This window comes from Phocoena phocoena, chromosome 6 (assembly GCF_963924675.1).
Source record: "Phocoena phocoena chromosome 6, mPhoPho1.1, whole genome shotgun sequence".
Classification (NCBI taxonomy): domain Eukaryota; kingdom Metazoa; phylum Chordata; class Mammalia; order Artiodactyla; family Phocoenidae; genus Phocoena; species Phocoena phocoena.
In genome coordinates, this window is record NC_089224.1 from 113,578,716 (window position 1) to 113,597,592 (window position 18,877).

The 18,877-nt window shown below is 61.2% G+C and overlaps 3 protein-coding genes across 5 annotated transcripts in view; 1 reads left to right on the top strand and 2 right to left on the bottom strand.

The window, feature by feature from the left end:
- The window catches only part of STKLD1 (serine/threonine kinase like domain containing 1), a 24,584-nt gene extending 23,360 nt beyond the window's left edge, over positions 1 to 1,224 (bottom strand). Inside the window, exons 1-2 of the mRNA XM_065879972.1 lie at positions 1,078 to 1,224; positions 671 to 745 (exon numbers count right to left, since the gene is read on the bottom strand). Of these exons, the coding sequence (XP_065736044.1) occupies positions 671 to 745; positions 1,078 to 1,224 (222 nt within the window). The remainder of the gene's footprint in view (positions 1 to 670; positions 746 to 1,077) is intronic.
- Positions 1,072 to 11,619, top strand: SURF4 (surfeit 4). 2 transcript variants are annotated; one of them, XM_065879127.1, is made up of 6 exons: positions 1,072 to 1,270; positions 8,058 to 8,244; positions 8,878 to 8,954; positions 9,612 to 9,655; positions 10,100 to 10,286; positions 10,977 to 11,619. In XM_065879127.1, the coding sequence occupies exons 1-6, from the start codon at positions 1,223 to 1,225 to the stop codon at positions 11,241 to 11,243; spliced, it is 810 nt and encodes a 269-aa protein (XP_065735199.1). In that variant the 5' UTR covers positions 1,072 to 1,222; the 3' UTR covers positions 11,244 to 11,619. The 2 variants fall into 2 exon arrangements, with proteins under 2 accessions (XP_065735199.1, XP_065735200.1); XM_065879128.1 differs by lacking the exon at positions 10,100 to 10,286 and having other exon boundaries at positions 1,223 to 1,270; positions 10,977 to 11,007.
- Positions 11,620 to 13,591: 1,972 nt separating this feature from the next.
- Positions 13,592 to 17,739, bottom strand: SURF2 (surfeit 2). Of its 2 annotated transcripts, none has more exons than XM_065879629.1 (6): positions 17,662 to 17,739; positions 17,419 to 17,573; positions 16,595 to 16,698; positions 14,313 to 14,501; positions 13,969 to 14,129; positions 13,592 to 13,672 (listed from the first exon to the last, which is right to left on the bottom strand). In XM_065879629.1, exons 1-6 carry the CDS (start codon positions 17,737 to 17,739, stop codon positions 13,592 to 13,594), a joined length of 768 nt encoding a protein of 255 aa, XP_065735701.1. The 2 variants fall into 2 exon arrangements, with proteins under 2 accessions (XP_065735701.1, XP_065735700.1); XM_065879628.1 differs by having other exon boundaries at positions 13,592 to 13,675.
- Positions 17,740 to 18,877: the final 1,138 nt, after the last annotated feature.

Below are 18,877 nucleotides of genomic sequence, written 5' to 3' on the forward strand. Positions count from 1 at the left end.
GCTGACACCCCACAGTCTCCCACACAAAGGGGGATTCTCACAAAGTGAGAAAACTCTAACCGACCGATTATCGTCAAATTGATGAATTTTTTACAGAGACTGACTAACAGTTAAAAAAATTGACATCTTATGTATTTAAACATTCATTTGCGGCTTTCCTTTTGTTCTGTGAATTTTTTCACGTCCTAAACATTTTCACAGGCCCTGGAAAAGGCCCAAGTTCCCCCCAGCGAGGGACTACTGATGGGGTGTTTTAGGAGTTTGGGGGCGTCTGATTATGAATTTTGAACGTTCTAGGGTGTCCTGTCTCTATGGGCCGAAGCACATGGACCCATGGGTGAAAAGGATGAAGGTGTCCTCCATCCTCCCATATTCAGACTGGAGAGGCCTTAATTTCATCCACCATTTTAGAAAGGGGGAAACCCAGGCCCAGAGGGGCAAAGGGCACCCCGGAGGTCACGTCTGGAGGTACCGGAGGTCACCCTATGAGCTAGAGGCAGATACTGGCCGCAACACGGGCCCCTTGCCTCCCTGGGGTCGGACCTGGCCCCTGGTGACCGTTAAACCGGTAGGAGGCCGGGGGTGGCGGCAGGAGATCCAGGTCCTGGGCTCGCGCCTGACCGTCGGCCCCTCGTCGCCCCCGCCTCCCCACCAGCGGACAACTCGGCACCTGGTACTTTTCCATTGTGTCTTGCGGGGAGACTCCCGGCCTCCCTGTCCCACCACTGGGCGCTGGGGCGCACCGCTAGCCCCAGCCGAGTCGGACCCTGAACTGAGCATGCTCAGTCTGGACCGCGTCCGGTGAGCGCCCATCCCCCACCCTGGGGGCGCCCTTCAGCCCCGAGTGCTGGCCTGATCCGGGGACCCTCCCTGCCTGAACAGTGTCACAGTGTCCGCTGGGGCACCCGCGCGTCTCCAGCAGGCCGGCCCTCAGGGAGGAGCGGGCGGAGCCTCGAGCGGGGAGGGCGGGGCCTCAAGTGCGGTGGGCGGGGCCTGAGCGCGGCGGGCGGCGCGCGGCCCCTTTAAGGCGCGGCCGGGGCGGGCCCCGCGGCGCGGCCCCTTTAAGGCTTGGCCTACGTGGCAGCCGCTGGACCCGCGGACGAGGAGCGAGGCCGGCCGCCGGCACTTCCTGTGGAGGCCGCAGTGGGCGCGGGCGCGGGCGCCGACGGGCCGAGCGCCGAGGGAGCGAGCGAGCGAGCTAGCCGAGCCTCCTGCCGCCGCCATGGGCCAGAACGACCTGATGGGCACGGCCGAGGACTTCGCAGACCAGGTGCGGCCTGCGGGCTCGGCCCCTCCCCCGGGCCTCTCGCCCGGAGCCTCCTCCCCCGGCCCGCCTCGGCCCCCTCTCCTGGATTCCCCCCGGGGACCCCGCCCGGCCCGCCTGCACCCCCCGGGCCCGGCCCCGAGACCCCGGCCGCCCCCAGAGCCGGCCCCCGGCCCGCAGGGCCGCCCCGAGGCCTGGGCCGTGCCCTCACTCCCGATCCCACCGGAGGGATCGCGCCCCCTCCCCCAACCAGGGCCCTCCCTCCTGGGCTCGCCGCCCGTCCCGGCCGGGGGCACCCCCAAACCCGGCCTCCGGGCCCAGCCTGCCCTCGCACCGCCCCCCCACCCGGGTTCTGGGTGTGTTCCCGGGCCCCTGCTTCGGCGCCCAGCTCGGTGGGCCCGTCCTCCCCAGCCCGGCCCGGGCCATCCTAGAAGCCGAGGGGTGTCAGCGGCTGCCTCCCCGGCTCCGGAGAAGGGGCCCGAGGCCCCGGGGTGCGTGGGGCGCGTCCTCTGCATTCTACACTGTCGGGTGGTCCCTGCACGCTTTTCCTTTTACTGGGCGCTCTTCGGGGGCGGGCTGGGGAGCTGATCCTGAACGGGGGTTGGTCAGGCAGGAGGCCTGAGGTCCTCCCAGAGGAAAGGGGGCGCCCTGGTATGCACCCCACTGCAGAAAGCCACAGTACTTGTTTTCTCTTTCCCAGATGTGTTGGGTTCCTGGGGTCCCTTTGACCCTTCCCTGCGTTTTCCTTCCCTGTTTGGACTCTGACCTGAGACTGAAATGAATGGTTATCTATCTGTCTGTACACAAACCTGGGAGGAGGGGAAGCCTACCTTCCTGTTTTTCCCCTTCCAAGGGTGTACAGGTGGCCTTCCGAGCTACAGGGAAGCCCTTGAAACAGGCCCTTGAGTCACCATTAAAGGTGTTCAAAAACTAGATGGACAGAACCAGATCCTGGAAAGGGGAAAGGACACAGCTTCCACCCTCTCTCTCTACCAAGCTTGGTCCAAAGAACATGGTGGTGATTATTCAGTCGTGTACGTTTTACTTCTAAAAGTATCCCGTTATGTCTACAGACGAACAGCCCCATCTCTGCCGGAAGATCCATGTCTGGCCCAACTGTCATTCTTTCTTTGGTTCACTTAATGTGTGTGGCTTTGCCAGAGTTAAGAGTAGTGAGGTTAAATTTTTTATTTTTATGGGGGTGGTATTAATTCATCATACTCTGAAGCTGGGCTTCTTGGAGGGTGTGTGTGTGTGTGTGTGTGTGTGTGTGTGTGTGTGCGCGTGCACTTTCTGATCAGTTATTGGTGAACAAGATTTCCTGTTGTTTCCCTTGAGGGGTGATACCTCTCTTGCGTGGTCTCCCAGTCGGGTTCTCCTATGCGCTACTTTCCTGTGAGCTGATACTTTAAAAACCATTTTGGGGATGACACATAGCGACTTGAAGAAACAGTTTTTCCTAAGGTCATGATTTTGTGTTTACAGACACAATCCAAAAATTGTATCCCTCTCAAAAACAATTCATATCGAAAGCTCTCAAAAACCAAGGAGGCTTGCTTAGTTTGTCGGTTTTCATTGCCATAACCGTAGTGACCCAATTTTGTTCCCCCAAGTAGCAACTACCTAAGGCGATGGCTCTTTTTAGCCAACGGAGTCATGAGAGCCTTGTACACTCACTCTGCAGCCCGGAAAAACCCTGGTTTTGCAAGTGAATTTCATAACCGAATCTAGATAAAATGTCTCCAGTCAAGTTGCTGCCAACTATCAAATGATAAACCCTCCTACTGCCAAAACAAAAACAAAAAAACCCCACCAGACTCTTTTTACGTAATCCTTTCTTCTTTTTCTCCATTTTGTTTGCCTTCAATGAGAGAAGCAGAATCTTGGAACCAGAAAGGCCCTTGAGGGGCGCACAGGGTTGGCCTGCACCAGTTTACTATGGGAAGGGAGGCCGGACCTGCTGAGGCTCCTGGACTGGCCTGGGGCCATGGCCCTGGGAGAAGCCCAGTCTCTGACCTCGAGGCTAGTACCACACACAACGTGCTTCTATAGCCTGGTATTCCTCTCCGGGTACAAATGAAGGGAACCCCACAAAGCACTAGCGTCATAAGAGGGCGCGCGCTGCCTTAAAAAACGGAGAAACAGCGTGGACCCCTCTGGGTGGCTCAGGAGGGCGGGGCTCGGCATCTGTCACAGCCAGAGTTAGGAGCCTCTTCTGGCGGCAGGCTTGGTGCGAGAGGAGGAGGTGGACAGATAGTGGGGTGCAGAGCCAAAGCAGTGGCTTCCTGTGGACAAAATCCGGGGCGGCGCTTTTGTTTTTAACATTTACCCACATAGTACTAAAACAATAAAGGTGCTGCGAGTCCGGCTTTTAAGATGAAAATGATCTAATTTGAAGGGACTGGGGAAAAGGCATCAAAGTCACTGATCATATAATATGACATATCTGTCTTTTCTAATCTTGTCTTCAGAAAACAAAAGCAAAAATTAGGTGACAGGATGTGGCCAGAAAGTCTGGGCTGCCGTGAACGGGACCTCAAAAGGGCCGTGTGTCCTCTGAGAGTTATGACAGTAATCCCGAACCTTCGATACACCCGCACTGGGCCAGGTCCTCCGTATATACGACTTCTGCCGCCCCTGGATCCCGGAGCTTGGCCATAGCGTTTCCACCTTTAGACGCGGAGAGGGAGGTCTGTGTGGTCTCGCGCAGCACGTGTTGGGTCAGTATGTTGGGTCCACGCGTGGTTTGGCCGTCCTGCGACCTTGCCTTCGGGTCCGCAGAGGCGCGAGCGCAGCGTGAGTGGTCTGGTTACTTCCCGCTGGCAGGCTGTGCCCGAGCTGCCTCTTTGGCATCAGGCTCCCTGCCCTGCGTGGCCAGGGACAGCGTCCTCCTGCTGGAGAAGGTACCGAGAGTGCTCTGTGCGGGAGCTGGGCATTCGGAAGCCATCTGACACTGGTCTAGAGGTGCCAGAGACTAATGAACTCGGCAGTCCAGAATCATGCACGTGCCCTGCAGCTGGAGCTCGCTGCCAGTCTGCAGACTGTAACTTGCAAGCACATTTGCACCAGTAAATAGGAGTATTAGCACTTAATGGGTTCTACCTGGTGGTTCATCACCAAGGTGACAGATAAGCTGCATGAGGCCTTGCTCTCCAGTGTGGCCTTTGGTATTTTTTTTTTTAAATAAATTTATTTATTTATTTACTTATTTTCGGCTGCATTGGGTCTTCGTTGCTGCACATGGGCTTTCTCTAGTTGCGGCGAGCAGGGAGGGGCTACTCTGTTGAGGTGCGCGGGCTTCTAATTGCAGTGGCTTCTCTTGTTGCGGAGCACGGGCTGTAGGCGCCCGGGCTTCAGTAGTTGTGGCACGCGGGCTCAGTAGTTGTGGCTCGCGGGCTCTAGAGCGCAGGCTCAGTAGTTGCGGCGCACGGGCTTGGTTGTTCCGTGGCATGTGGGATCCTCCTGGGCCAGGGATCGAACCCGTGTCCCCTGCGTTGGCAGGCAGATTCTTAACCATTGTGCCACCAGGGAGGTCCCTGGCCTTTGGTGTTTTTACCTGTCCTCTGGCAGGACAGAGCCAGTCCTGGAAGCTGTCACCCCCAGGAGCTCCCCTTGGCCTCTGGTCAATTGCCGGAGAGCTAGGATGGCCTTGGCAGGACACTGAACTGGGCATACACAGCCCCCAGGCCTCAGGACTCCGGATTAACAGTGCGTGGATGACCGTCAGTGTGGTAGGTTCTGGTGACAGTGGTGGGTGGCTGCTGAGTGTTTTCCTCTTGTTCCTTTGCTCTGTCACCCCCTCCCCAGCAAGGGCTTCCTGCCTTATGCCGAAAAGGCGTGGGGAGAGGGCAGAGGGGAGCCGGCTGACTCACTCTCCCTGCTCACCGGTCTTAGACAGGAGGTTCAGAAAAGCCACCCCGCCTCTTCTGGGCAGTGGGGTGGAGGCGTGCGGGCGGGGGCTGTGGTTGGTGAGGCTTGCTCCCGGAAGGTCAGGTGCAGCCTGGAGCTGCCTTCCTATTGGTAGGTGCTTTGTCCCACGTGGGTTTTTAGTAAAGAAAGCCAGGCCATCTCTCCAGCTCAGGGCCGGATGACATCTCTTCCTGGACCTCGAGGTGCTGTGTGACCCTACAGAGCAGTGCTCAGGGAGACTTACTGGGGGTTCGGGGGTCTCGGTGGACGCACATGTGTGAGGCACTGAGCTCCAGTACCAGCCCTGACTCAGCCTGGTGTGCGGAAAGTCACCTGGCCGCTGGTTCTAATCTGGGACGTGCAGGCTTGAGCTGGCCCTTGAGAAGGGCAGCCCCGGTCCTCGGTGATCAAGGAAGTCTGACTGCCTCTTTCCTCCGCCTCTAAGTTCTCATGAAATAAGAATTGCAGACTGCTTTCCTCAGGTCCCTTTTGTCCTGAATACTAAGACAAAGTAGGTTTTCCCGTGCTTTGTGGGACATGATCGCCGTATTCCCAGGGTTATGTCCCAGGTCGGGTGTAGCTACCCCAGTGGAGAGAATGGCTGACCGCCCCGCGGGTGCGCGGGCAGCAGGCAGCCCCCGGCCTTCGGGCCCTTTGTGTGAGCGGGAGGCTGGCTTAGCACGCGCACCGGCCAGGTGGCTTCTGGGTGCCTGCTTCGGGGGCTCTTCTGCTGTGCCGAGAGGACACTGTCTAAAGCAGCGTGACGTGGGTTCGGGGGCCACACGTTGAGACCAAGATGTGTGTAGGCAATAAGATTAAAATTGGGTCTGGTCTCATGTTATATCACACCTAGTGTTTTTCTTTCCTGTTCAGTGCAAACAGGTGCCCATTAGCGCGTGGCTGGTTAAGAGAGGCTCCGGATCGGCCTGACTTATAAAACCGTCAGCCCTAAACCTAGGTCACGTATGACTTTGAAAATCAGGTGCTTCGTGCTTAGTTCAGAGCACAGATGCCTGAACTTTTGCTGTGCTTTTCCAAAGCAGAGAGACGTCTGTCTCCGTGGCGTGTCTGCATGCAGAGGGAGGAGTGGATGACATGTCCGAAGGGAACCTTCTCTGGGCCGCTCTTTAATCCTCTTGACCCAGACACTCAAATTAAGATGCGTCACGGAGGCTTTAAACACTGCCTCTGTCTCGTCTTGTGGCTGCGGCGCAGGGGGCGCGCTCCCCCGCCCGGGAGTCCGAGTCTGCACAGCCTTCCGGCGGGGCTCTGCCGGCCTCGCCGTGGCTTCTCCCCGGTTTCCACACCGAGGTGAGGCCAGTGTCGTCGCCCGGGCTTCTGGGCTGGGCCTTGACACGAGGGCCAGGGCATCAGAGCTGAGGGGGTGCTCTTTGTGTCTTGACGGGCTGGGTGATTACACCGTTGCTGGGCATTTCGAAATCATTCGGGCCATGAGGCGGAAACGGGAGGGCATGTGGCATCAGCTGTCCCCGCAGCCCCCGATCTGACGTGTTTCTTCTCTGTGTGGACTCCGGAATTCATATAGGAGTATTTGGGACCTCTTTTTTTTTTTTAAACAGGGTCCTTTCCCTTTCTTTTTCTCCCCTGCTCATCAAAGTTGGAAAGAATCTTCGCCACCATGGACACAGCTGTCCTCACTTTTAGAAGGATGGTAGAGACCACTCCCCCTCCCCCCAAAGTAACTCAGTCCGTCTCCAGTCCACAGTGTGCTGGCTGGTGGGTATCAGAGCCAGGATGAGAACCCTGAGCTCCGGTCTCCACCCGTGCTTCTGTGCCCGTACCTGCGTGCTTGCCTGTCTGCGCGTCTGTCTTCCCCTCACTGTGCCTCCGGCACCGCTTCCGTGGGGGTCAGGGGCTGAGCAAACGCGTCACCTCGGGGCTCAAGCTCCAGGACTGGAGGAGAGTGGACACCTGGCTTGTCACCTCTCTCTCCTCCGCTCCCAGGCCGGCCAGGCCAGGCTGCTGTGGCCCAGGTCCCCGGAGGAGGGGAGGCTTCTCTGTGCAGACCGAGCCAGAGCTGACGAACTAAGGGCTGGCCTAAGCAGCCCGAGGCTCGTTCACCCTGTTGGACAGCTTTAGTGCTTCCTAGGACTTGTACGCAGCTCTTCAGAACACCAGAAACGAAGGAACGCTCCCATATACACCTCTGTTTATGGCACCGCCAGGTCTAGTCGGCCTAAGAGGGGCTGTGACGTTCAGCTGTGTCCCTTTGAGGAGTCAGACTCACCGCTGCCCTTTAGACTCTGGCTCCTGACATGGCACTCGTGTGGGTGGGTCTCCGATCTTTCTCCCGAGTTCCTGCTGTGTTAGCGTGTGTCATAGGGTTTCTTTCCCTTTGTACCTCAGCTTCGAATGCCTGGTAAGAGAAAGTGCGTGCGGTTCACCCGAATGACATTTGTACCTCAGTCTCGCCTCGCCTCTTTGTGTCCTAATCACCCATCTTAAGTGGCGCGGCTGGCAGGGGGCAGGCGGCCGTGTCTGGAGGTGTCGGGCTGTCGCGGTCGGAGCGGGGCCGCTCATGGCAGCTGGTGGGCAGAGAGGCCGGGGAGGCTGCTCGCAGCCCTCGGCGCAGGACGCCCCACGACAGAGAGCGAGCTGGTGCGGAGGCAGTAGTGCCGCGGTGGAGACACCCTCGGCGGGTCACCTCCGAGGGCCAGTCCACTCTGTCGCTGGGCGGGTCTGCCTTGCCCACGCCCTGTGTCCTGTGGCAGTCCACGCGTGCCGACTGTAGTTGCCACACACGCGTCGGCTGAGGTGGCGGAGGAGGTCGGGTCGGGCCCGGGGCATCGCCTTTGGGTGGAGGCCTGGGCGGTGCTGGGAGCGGGCGCCGGGCCCCTGACCCTCGGCTTTCCGCGGCCCGCAGTTTCTGCGCGTCACCAAGCAGTACCTGCCGCACGTGGCACGCCTCTGCCTGACCAGCACCTTCCTGGAGGACGGCGTCCGCATGTGGCTCCAGTGGGGCGAGCAGCGGGACTACATCGACACCACCTGGAGCTGTGGCTACCTGCTGGCCTCCTCCTTCGTGCTCCTCAACCTGCTCGGACAGCTGAGTGAGTGGCGCCGGCGCTCGGGGGCCTGTGCGTCTGCGGCTCCTCGCGCCAGGCCGGCAGCCCGGGCCCGGCAGTTGGGCCTGCCGGCGCGCGGGTGCGTGCTCTGTGTCGGGTCCTGGCTGCGTCGCTTTGAGGCCCTGTGATCAGTGCCCAGAGCGGGAGGTGCTGGAGATGGGGGCACCTGGGTGGGCCAGCGAGGAGCTGAGGCACCCCAAACCCAGGGTGTGTGGAAAGGACCAACAGGTAAACGGAGAAGGGGGCGCACCAGACACCAGTGCAGCTGTGTCGGCCTCGGGTCTGCCTCCCGCCCCTGCTGGCCGTCCTGCGGCGGCAGCGCTCCCTCTCGCATGTTAGGGGGCAAGGACGGGACTTGCACTTGCCAGCCTGTCCCGAAGCCCCACAGTTGAGCTTCTTTCTGATGGACAGTGAGTGACTCTGTAAGCAAGGGACCCACTTTCCGGACCCGTGTTTTTGATGAGTAAAGGCCAGTGGACGCGTGTGTGTGGCCCATACCTACCGTGAATCCCCCCAGAAGATGCATTTTGCTTGGGGGCGGGCGGTCGGGCTCCCGCCGCGCCGGAGGGCCAGGTGAGGTGGCCGCGGTCCCCTGAGCCTCGCCCTTCTCCTCTGCAGCCGGCTGCGTCCTGGTGCTGAGCAGGAACTGCGTGCAGTACGCCTGCTTCGGGCTCTTCGGCATCATCGCGCTGCAGGTAAACGGCACGTGGCTGGGGTCTCGCTCGCTCTGGGTAGAGCAGAGCTGCTGGCGAAAAGGCGTTTGTGAGGACTCAGGCTCACTCCCCTCTCAGCCCTCTGTGTGTCTGCCTGGAACTCCTTTTCTCTTCTGAGAAATTGCTGGAGTTTCCTCCATGCCAGCCGTGGAAACTCAGGAGAGCCAGACAGCCGAGCGCCCTGGGAAGGGGCCGAGCGCCCTGGGAAGGGGCCGAACTCCGGGCATCCACCTTTTGCCACTTTCCTGAGTTCCCTGTGACAAGGGGACAAGTCACGGGGTCGGCTGCAGCCAGGACACTGTGTCGTTAGCGTCTTACTTCATAAAGAAGAGCACCTAGCTACTCACGTGAGATGTGTCCCACACATCTACTGCAGACTGGTGTCTCAGAGCCGCTGCGTTCTCCAGAACGTCCTGGGCCCCGCCCTGAGGAGGCAAGGGCTTGTTGGATCCGGGGCCACCGCTGCCCGGAGAGACGCTGAGCTTGGGGCCATCGGGGTCCTGAGAGGGTTCTTTGTGTCCTGTATTTAGATTCTCACCTACACTGGAAGAACTGCCTGACGCTGTTCATTCTGTAGAAATACAGATCTGTCTGAAAATGCCGAGACTCAAGTTTCTCTCTCTTCTCTGTTCTCCTTAGACGATTGCCTACAGCATTTTATGGGACTTGAAGTTTCTCATGAGGTAGGTGCCTTCTGGCTGGCGACTTAGTGCACTTTCCTCGTGTTTCTAAACTCAGTAACTGTTGGTTGAAGTAAGTTTCTTTGGGTCCAAACCATGCTTCTTAGAATCTGTAGCGGACGTTGGTGAAGCCTTTTCCTTCCCCACCCACAGCCCCCAGGACAGAGGTGAGAATGAGGTCATCCCTCCCGACCCCGTATCTCATGAGGGCGACGAGGGCCCAAGTGAAGTACTGGCTCCCAGGGACCCAGCTGGTCAGCAGGAGAGCCCAGGCCAGGCCATCCCGAGGGTGGCGCGGAGGCATCCGTGTCTCCGGTCGCGTGGGGCTTCCCTGTCCGTGGGTGTCACTGGAGTCCCTGCTCCTGCCGGCGTCTCCCGATGTGGTCCGCTGGGCGCTCACGGAGCCTGCTGAGCCTGAGCGACTAGCGTGGCGTGTCCGTTCCTCAGGAACCTGGCCCTGGGAGGAGGCTTGTTGCTTCTCCTGGCGGAGTCCCGTTCCGAAGGGAAGAGCATGTTCGCGGGCGTCCCCACCGTGCGCGAGAGCTCCCCCAGACAGTACATGCAGCTCGGAGGCCGGGTCTTGCTGGTCCTGATGTTCATGACCCTCCTTCACTTCGACGCCAGCTTCTTCTCGGTGAGTGTTCCTGGTCGGGTCCCTGTCCTTCTAGAAGGGTTGCTGCCCCCTCTCTTCCCAGCTGTGCACGAAGCATAGCTGAGGGGCCACTGGGATGGTCCTGTTGAAGGAAACAGCGCCGCCAAGCTCTTATGCACCGAGAAGCTGCCTTTCCAACAACTTAGGTCCCGAATCTCCCTGACCTCGCTGAAGGGTCCGTCCAGGCTGCTGGTGAAGGTTCCTGGTGGCACAGGCTCCTGTTTCTCTTTCCTTCCTCACACTCCTGCCTTGACCGTGTCCTTTTTCTTGGGGCTGCAGAGTCGAAGGCTTTGTCCTTGTCCCCCAGTAGCTTACAGAGCTGGGGGGCCCCGGCCGGGTGGGGTCCCCAGGAGGGGCTCCTGGTGCTGGGGAGGGGGGAGCGTTTGGCTCTAAGCAGCGCCGGGGACTGTGGCTGTGACTGGCAGGTCCACCGGGCTCAGACTGGGGCAGGTCCCGGTAAATCCCAGCCTGTTCTTTGGAGACCTACCCTTCCCCAAACCTTTCTCAATTTTCAAAGCGTTGCCTTCGCTGCTGCCCCCATCGCAGGAGACATGATTTTCTTCCCTGCTTGTAATGCCGGCTCTCGGCACGCCCTGAGTCACTCCACCCTGGCCCACGGGCAGCTGGGACCTGCCTGTTTTATTTCCACTGCTTACCTTCCAACCCGTGCAGATTCTCCAGAACATCGTGGGCACGGCTCTGATGATTTTGGTGGCCATCGGCTTTAAAACCAAGCTGGCCGCTTTGACTCTCGTCGTGTGGCTGTTTGCCATCAACGTGTATTTCAACGCTTTCTGGACCATTCCCGTCTACAAGCCCATGCACGACTTCCTCAAGTACGACTTCTTCCAGACCATGTCGGTGATCGGAGGCTTGCTCCTGGTGGTGGCCCTGGGCCCCGGGGGCGTGTCCATGGACGAGAAGAAGAAAGAGTGGTAACAGACCCCTCCCCGCCTGGCTGGGACCCGTGGCCGTCGAGGACTGGTTCGGGGTGGATTCGCCGTAACTGCCAGCATTTCTGTATCCTCTTCCCTCCCCTCCCTTGGTAAAGGCACAGATGTTTTGAGAACTTTATTTGCGGACACCTGATAATTGATGGCTAAATCTGCTCTGGACCCCACAACCTGGTGTCTGACCATGCAGAGCCGGCCGGCCCGTGGTCAGCACCTCCCTCCCCAAGGCCGGCCGCGGCTTCGTGGAGTGAGCAGCTTGCTTGGCTGTGGCCTCTCAGTCCTGGTTTTTTTTTCGGTTTCTTTTTTGGGGTGGGGGACCTTCAAGCTGTACTGTGAGCAGATACATTTGTGTATCATTCAAAGCAGTCTCCCTCTTATTTTTTTTTAAAGTTTACGTTTTTAGCTAAAACTACTCGATGATTTGGGGTGGCCCAGCCCAGCATCAACACACTGGTTCAGACTCGCACCAGTGCCTTCCCCGTTGTTTCTGCCCTGCGTTGTGATACTTTATAGGGACAGCGAGAGCATATAGAGAACCCCAGACCCAAAGCATAAGGCAGCGTTGGAGGGACAGCGAAGGTGCGGTGAGAGGCGTTCATCAGGGCCTCGACTCGAATTGGTGCCGTTTTTATGGGGCGACGCCCTGGGAGCGGTAGTGGCTCAAGGTGCGGACGGTGGCCCACGGGGAGGCTGCCCGGAGCCCGCAGGGACCCGCCCCCCGGGCCGGCAGCACGCGGGCCTCAGCCGCATGCGTGCCCAGCTCGGTGGGGGGGCAGCTGCCACAGCGGGGCCGGGCCAGAGCGGGGCGCTCAGACCCGTTACCTCACACTGAGCTGCCCCAGGGCCACAGCCAGAGCCAGGCCGGCGCTGCCCGCTCGTCTCCCCCCCTCTCCCGGGGCTCCCCAGGCCGTGTGGCCACCACTCCATCTTCACGAGGCTGCGGCTTGCTCAGATTGTCTATTTGCTATGCTGAATGCAGCCCAAATTACTTTTTACGATTTGTGATGCCTTACCGATTGGACCTCGAGCCTGTATTTCAAGTTTCCTAACATTGCCTTATACTGTTTCTCTTCCTGGGGCTGAGTGCTTCTTGCCGTTCTCCACTCGTCCGCCTCCTAGCAATGCCTCTGTGCCTCCCACGGGGAGTCAGGGTCAGACCGACGTGGTGAGGCTGGCGAACTCCCCTCCTTGGAGGCCTCTCACAAGCCTTGCCTTGGGGCCGATCTCACCTTCTCCGGTTTGCTCAGCTAGGGGTGCAAGCCTGAGGGCCTCCCCAGGGCTGCTGGGGCCAGTCCTGAACCCAGATCCACATCTACCTTCCAGGCCAGAGCCAGGGTGAGGTGGGGAGCAACCCGCCCCGCCCCAGCGAAGCCCCTGGTCAGCTTCCCAGGGCAGGGGGGAGGCCGGCTCTTACCCACCAGTGCGCTTTCACCTTTCCAGCACCGTCCTGTGTCCCCGCCACTGCAGAGGCTCAACCCAAGATGCTCCCAATCCCTCCCCCGGTGGCCCTACTCCCCGAGTATTTATAAGTTCAGAGGGCTTTTCTACTTCAGTCACTGGGATGCTCCCACACCAAGGGGGTGTTCTGACTCAGTGTCGCAACCTGGGCAGGGTGGCGTCTTGATCTACACGCCCCCCTCCCCGTTACCCCAGCATGGTGGCCCTGATGAATGGCGCTCTCGGCCAGGTCGCAGTTGCTCCGTGACAGTTTTTGGCAGGGTACGGGTCTTCTTTGGCTCCCTGCTAGGAAGACCTTTCTGGTTTGTAAAAACTCAGATTGACCCTGGTGGCCAGGTGGCGTCGTGGCCACCAGTCCCGCCTCCCCTGGCCCTGTGTGGGCTAGTGCTTGGGCCGGGGGTCGATGCCTACTCGGGGAGAAGAGAAAAACAGGATCTACCAACTGGTTCTGGCGCAACGATTTCTGAAAATTTTTTTGCTTTATGGGGGAGATAGTTATGAATCTCATTTTATGCTGTATTTTATATCTTAGTTGTGTTTGAAAACATTTTGATTTTTGGAGACACGTCAAAATAAATAGTGGCATTTGTTGTATGCAGTGTGATCCTCTGGTGTCGTCCAGCCAGGTGGGGACTGGCCAGGGCTCTCCTCGGTGCCCCCTCCGGGGTCCCTGCTGCTTCCTGGGGGTGGGGGTGAGACCCTGACATCCGCGGGTCAGACCCCCCGGCCCTGCCTTCTGGGGCAGCAAACGAGGAGTGGATGGACGTCCCACCAGTTGGGAGGACGCGCGGCGGGCACCTCGAAGAGGAACATGGCGTGCATGCCGGGAGGGTTCTCGAAAGGCTCTCAAGATGCGTTTTCTCCAGCGACTTTCCGTTAACCTGACTGTTTGAAAGAGCTGAAGCTCTTAGGTTTGCGGTCATGACTCTTGGACTTCTTTTTCAACGAGCCGGACTGCTTCTGCGGCACAAACAGAGAATCCCGATCAGTGGAGGCGTTCTGATCTGACGCAGGGGTGCTGTAAGCCCGGCCCCCGCAATCCCGGCCCGCAGAGAGGAAGAGGCTTTAGTGGAAACTCCTGGGCAGCAAACCAGGAAGCAGCCCCCCGCCCCCATTAGAGCAGCCTCGGCGCTTATCTTAACGTATCGTTAGCTTGAGATTTCGGTTGTGAGAAAGGTGTTTTTTTAAAGAAGCTGAAACCATAGCTAGAAGCAGCCGCTGTCACGCCGGCAGCCCTGGGGGTGGCACCCCACCTTCCCACGCTTGGGGACCCGCTCCCGGCCCACGGCCTCGCTGTCCCCAGGGCCCGTCTCTCTGCGGCGTCTTGGCTTCTCGTCCTCATCCCCTGTCAGAAAGCCATCGGTGCTGTCCCCGTGCTCGGTCCCTCCCAGGTCCTTTTTGGTGAACAGCTCGGCTGGAAGGAGCAGAGGTTTGGGCCGTTTTAGGTCGAGTCCACCACCCGTGCCGGGGGTCAGCCGGGCCCAGGACCGGAGGACACACGGCGGGAGGGAGCTGCTCACGGCTGACAGAAACGGAGCGGACGGTCGCAACCCGAATCCAGAGGATAGGCAGGGAGAGGGGGCGCGTCCAGGCTTACGTGGGTACAGGTCTGTCATGCTGTCGTCACTGTCACTTGGGGCGGCGCCGTCATCGCTGGACGCGGGTTCCCAGAAGGCTTCTCTAGGGCGGGGCGGCCCGCCACTGTCCTGCCGGGCTCCCCTCCTCCTACACCTGCCGCCGGCACAGGCGGGCACGAACTCCACGCGCTGCTTCTGGCACTCCTCATCTGGGAGACAGACGCGCACGCTGCCCGGTTCCCGCCTCGTCTCCCCACAGCCCTCCGGGAACAGAGCTGAGCTCTGCCAGGGCCCCAGAACCCTCCCCCCACAGGTAAGATCGGCAGAGGAAGGCGAGCGCCGCCAGCCGGGTTCCTTCCGGGAGAGCAGGGGGGCGCGTGGGGACGCGGGCCCGGGGCAGGAGGGTGGCGAAGGCCTCCCTCTTCCCTCCTCCCCGACTAGGACGCGCCTGGAGCATCTGTTCTCTGGCTCCAGCCGGCCACGGCTGGGAGGGCGCCGAGCGGGCACAGGAAGCCGGGCCAGCCTGTCCCCCGGAGACTGAAGTCCCCTCAGGCACAGCGGCCAGGACCCCCGCTGGATGGCAGGGCTCAGCGGAAGGTGGTGCCTGGCCCTTGCCGACTCTTGGCTCAGAGCAGAGGGCGGGGACGAGGCCTCCACAGAGAAGCCTCGCTGGAGCCACACCGGCCCCTCCTGCACCGAGGACTCGGGGCAGCCGGCTGCTGGAGCTCGCCCTCCATCGGCTCTCACTGTCCCCCATCTCCGGCCATCGTCACTCACGGGGTGGACGGGCCCTGCTGGGCCCCGGCTCTCTCGTCACCGCCCACCTGCGGGGCCCCATCCCCGGCTGCCCCTCTGCCGCCCCCTCCACGGCCGCACAGCGGCCCCGTCACCAGCAGAGCGGAGCCTGCGCGTGGCCAGGCGCCCCGGCCCGGCATCGGAAGCGCTCCCTACTCGTGGGGAAACGCAGCCCCTTCCCGCCCTCGCCGAGCAGCTGAGCGCGGCTGCGGGAAGCAAGGTGCCCGGGGACCCCGTGTCCTGCCTCCGCAGGCCCCCCAGCGCCGCGCTCGCAGCCTCACCTCTTCACCGGGAAGCAAGGCCTCCGGGCTCGTCCTCCTTCACCTTCCTTCCCGTCCCCAGGCCCGCCCAGCCGCTCCCCCTGCCCCCGCCTCGCTCGCTCGCGGGGAGGCTCGGGCCTCCTGGCCCGCTCTGGCCTGGCTCTGTCGCCACCTCGCCACCTCAGCTGCCTCCGTCAGATCTCGGCTCTCTTCCGTCCGCACCTGCCCTCCGGGGCCGTCTGACGAGGCTCCCGCTTCGTCCCTGCGACTCCTCTCTGCCTCAGACACGACCGCACGGGGCTCCTCTGAGCTCAGGCCCGGCCCTGTCACCCAGCTCCACGGGATGCAGACGCCGCGTCTGTGCCACTGATCTGCATCATCTGAGGGCTGGTCCGTGTTCTCCACAGCCACCCTCCCTGATGCACCTCCACTTGTAACGTTCGGAGGAACCTGTGCTCTTCCCCAGAAAGCCATTCTTCAGACTCCACTCTCCCCCCCTCGTGACGTCATCAGCCACCAGCCGTCACACCAGGACCCTGGGAAGCACAGCCGGTTTCCCCCTCTCCCTCACTGCCCCTGTCCACTGATTCTACCCACAAAACCGTTAGAAACCTCCCACATCCTTCCATCTGCCCTGCCAGCACCTGGTGACCCCAGCCACCGGCATCTTCACCTGGGTGACTGCACAGCAACCGGGTGGCCCCGCCCCTCCCCTCCCCTCCCCTCCCCTCTCCCCTGGCAGCAACATGTGATCCTGAGACACAAACAGATCAGGCCAGTCCCTGCTTTAACCCTTCCAGGGCATCCCCACTCCACGGCTGCCAAGACCCACTGTGGTCTCGTCCCCACCCGCCTAGAACCCCACTTTGCCTGGTGGCACAATGGCCGTCCTCCAGACACCCCCCTAGCCAAGCGAAGCACTCTCCCCGCCTCCCCGCCCCCACCCCCCGCAGTCCCTCAAATCTCAGTCTAAAGAGAAACCCTGCATAAGACAGGTCCACCTGCCTTGCTTGGCACTGTCTCCTTCACAGCACTTAACACAACCTGCATCACTTCGGAGTCTGCCTCTGGCTCTGCACCGTCTCTACCGTCGTCCCTCTCCCCTCACTGTACTGGGACCCGAACCACTGCATCCACCAAGTACCACCAAAGGATGCCCGGGCTGCCGCATCTGCGTTCTAGGGGCGCTGGTCCTGGGGGAGGGCAGGCAAGCACCCAGACAGCCGTGTTCCGCCTCGGCTACTTACATTTCCGCAGCGCCCTCTGGTACCGCCGGCCCTGGGTGTGCCTCAGCACGTGCTCTGGGGACTTGTTGATGTGCCGCAGGGTGAGTTTGCAGAACAGCTGGTGCCTAAGGGGACAGTTCACAAGCAAGGATCCAGACCCATGGTTCTCCACCCGACAGACTGACAGGGGAGGTCTACCACGTGGCTGCGGCATCAGGATTCTTAAAAGCTCCCAAGCAACTGCAGTCCGCAGCCGGGTTGGAGAAGCACTCATCCAGGCGGACTGCGGCCTCTCACCGTCTCCCTGGAATACAGGCCTCACCAGCCTCGCCGGACTCTGCTCCAGCACGAGAGAGGCACGTCGGCGAAAGCCTGGCAAAGTGCTCGACAGTGGGAGCGTCTGCCAAGCCCCGCTTCGTTTTGACTACTGTTGTCAACCGTGCGCTCTCAGCTAAATCAAAGCTCTCCTTTAAACTAAAGATAGGGAAACGACCGCGTTCAGAACCTCAGGTGACCAAGCACAAGCGCTCCAATCCTCGTGAAGCAGCCAGGCCCAGGTGACAGACCTCACGTTTACAAAAATGCAAACCTGCACGGGGGACGGGCCTCGCTTGAGATCCCAGGTGACTCACAGCTCCAGGACGCCCACCTGATCTCAGGTCTCCTATCTCACGGGAAGGTGGGCGCTGCAGAACAGGCCGCGTCTTTGAGGAGCGCTCACCCAGCGGGGAGGGGTCGGGGCTTTGGAGTCTACCCAGCTCCGGCCAGACTCAGCACTAGGAACTGTCCCACCCTAGGCCTCCGGGGCAGTGTCGGGCCCGCCCCGGCCCGGCCCAGCCACGTACGGGTTCTTGGTGCTGGGCACAATGTGCGGCTCGAACTCGGCGTAGTCGAAGGCCGGGGAGGCGCGGACCAGCCGCCGGTACTTCTTGCCGCGGGTGTAGACCTGGAGCTCCGGCAGGCGGCAGGGCAGCTCGTGGCCCGTCAGAGCGCACCTCACCTGCGGGCGGGAAGGCGGGGCGGTCAGGGGGTCTGGGCGGTCTGAGGGCCCGGGGTCCGTCGCGGGGGGTCCTGTGCTCCCCGCCCACCTTGCGGGCGCCGGGCTCCAGCCGCAGGCTCGGATGCTCCCGCAGGAAGGCGCATACGTCGGCCGGCGGCTCGACCATGGCTCGGCGCGCGCGGAGCTGGAGGCCGAACGTCGCTCGAACCACGTGGGCCGGGGGCGGGGCCGGGCGGCGCCCCGGAAGCAGACGCCTCCAGATGCCGGAAGCGCGTGCTCGGGCGGGGAGATGGCGGCGGCGCGGGGGCTGGGGCTGCGAGCGGCGGGGCTGGGGTCGCTGCTGCGGGCGGCGGGCACGGGGCCGGTGAGCGGAGCGGGGTGGCCGGGCTGGGGGCGCGTGCCCGGGCTGAACGAGCTCAGCCGGCCCCTCGCGTCTCCGCAGGCCCCGGCCCGCGCCGTCCGGAGGAGCGCCCTTGGGGTCATCTCGCGCCCAGGTGAGGACTCGTCCAGGGATGCCCTCGGCATCTGGGAAAGCCGCCCCGTCCGTCCGTGCCTCCGCTTTGCCCGGGCGCGTGGCGTCACGATAAGCCCTGGAACTGCCGCCCGAGCCTCTGAGTCGGGCCCTGGGTGCGCGCGGGCTCTGGCGGGCGCTGTCGTCCGCGCTGCCGCCGGACACGCTCGTCCCGAGACGTGCCATAACCGCCCCACGGCTCCTCGGGCTGATGCGGGGCCAACCCAGGACGGAAACTGTGTGGGCTCCTAAGGGAAAGCCTAGCTAATCACCACAGTTTGCATGTTGCCTCCAAGGCACAGCTAAGGGTACTTGTCTGTAGAGTGCCGTGCACGCTGTAAAGGCACGTTGCAAGCCTGCTCCAGGCCTGCCTTTTTACCGTCCTCCAGACCCGCAATGCTTTCCGTTGATGGGACTCACCCTCTGAGAGCCTAAATGTACTTCCTGTGTTTGTTTTGCCAACTTTAAATTTATGAACGATGCAAAAGAACAGCTGTTCTGAGTTCTGTAAACCACTCTCCAGAGTGTATCACATTCAGCCTGCGGGGCACAGTAGCCTGTACCCGTGCACCTTCGTGACAGGATACATCTCAGCATATTCTTGCACAAAAGGCGAGAGGTGGTTCCATGAATCACCCAGGGTCGTGGTTGGTGGCAGAGCCAGGACTAAGCCCTGGATCTCATTCAGTGGGTCAATGTCCACTGAGTGGGTGTCATGCGCTGGGCACTGGGTTAGGAGCTGGGCTGGACGCATGTGCTGCTGGTGGGCTCCCGACTGCACGTGGTGGCCTGG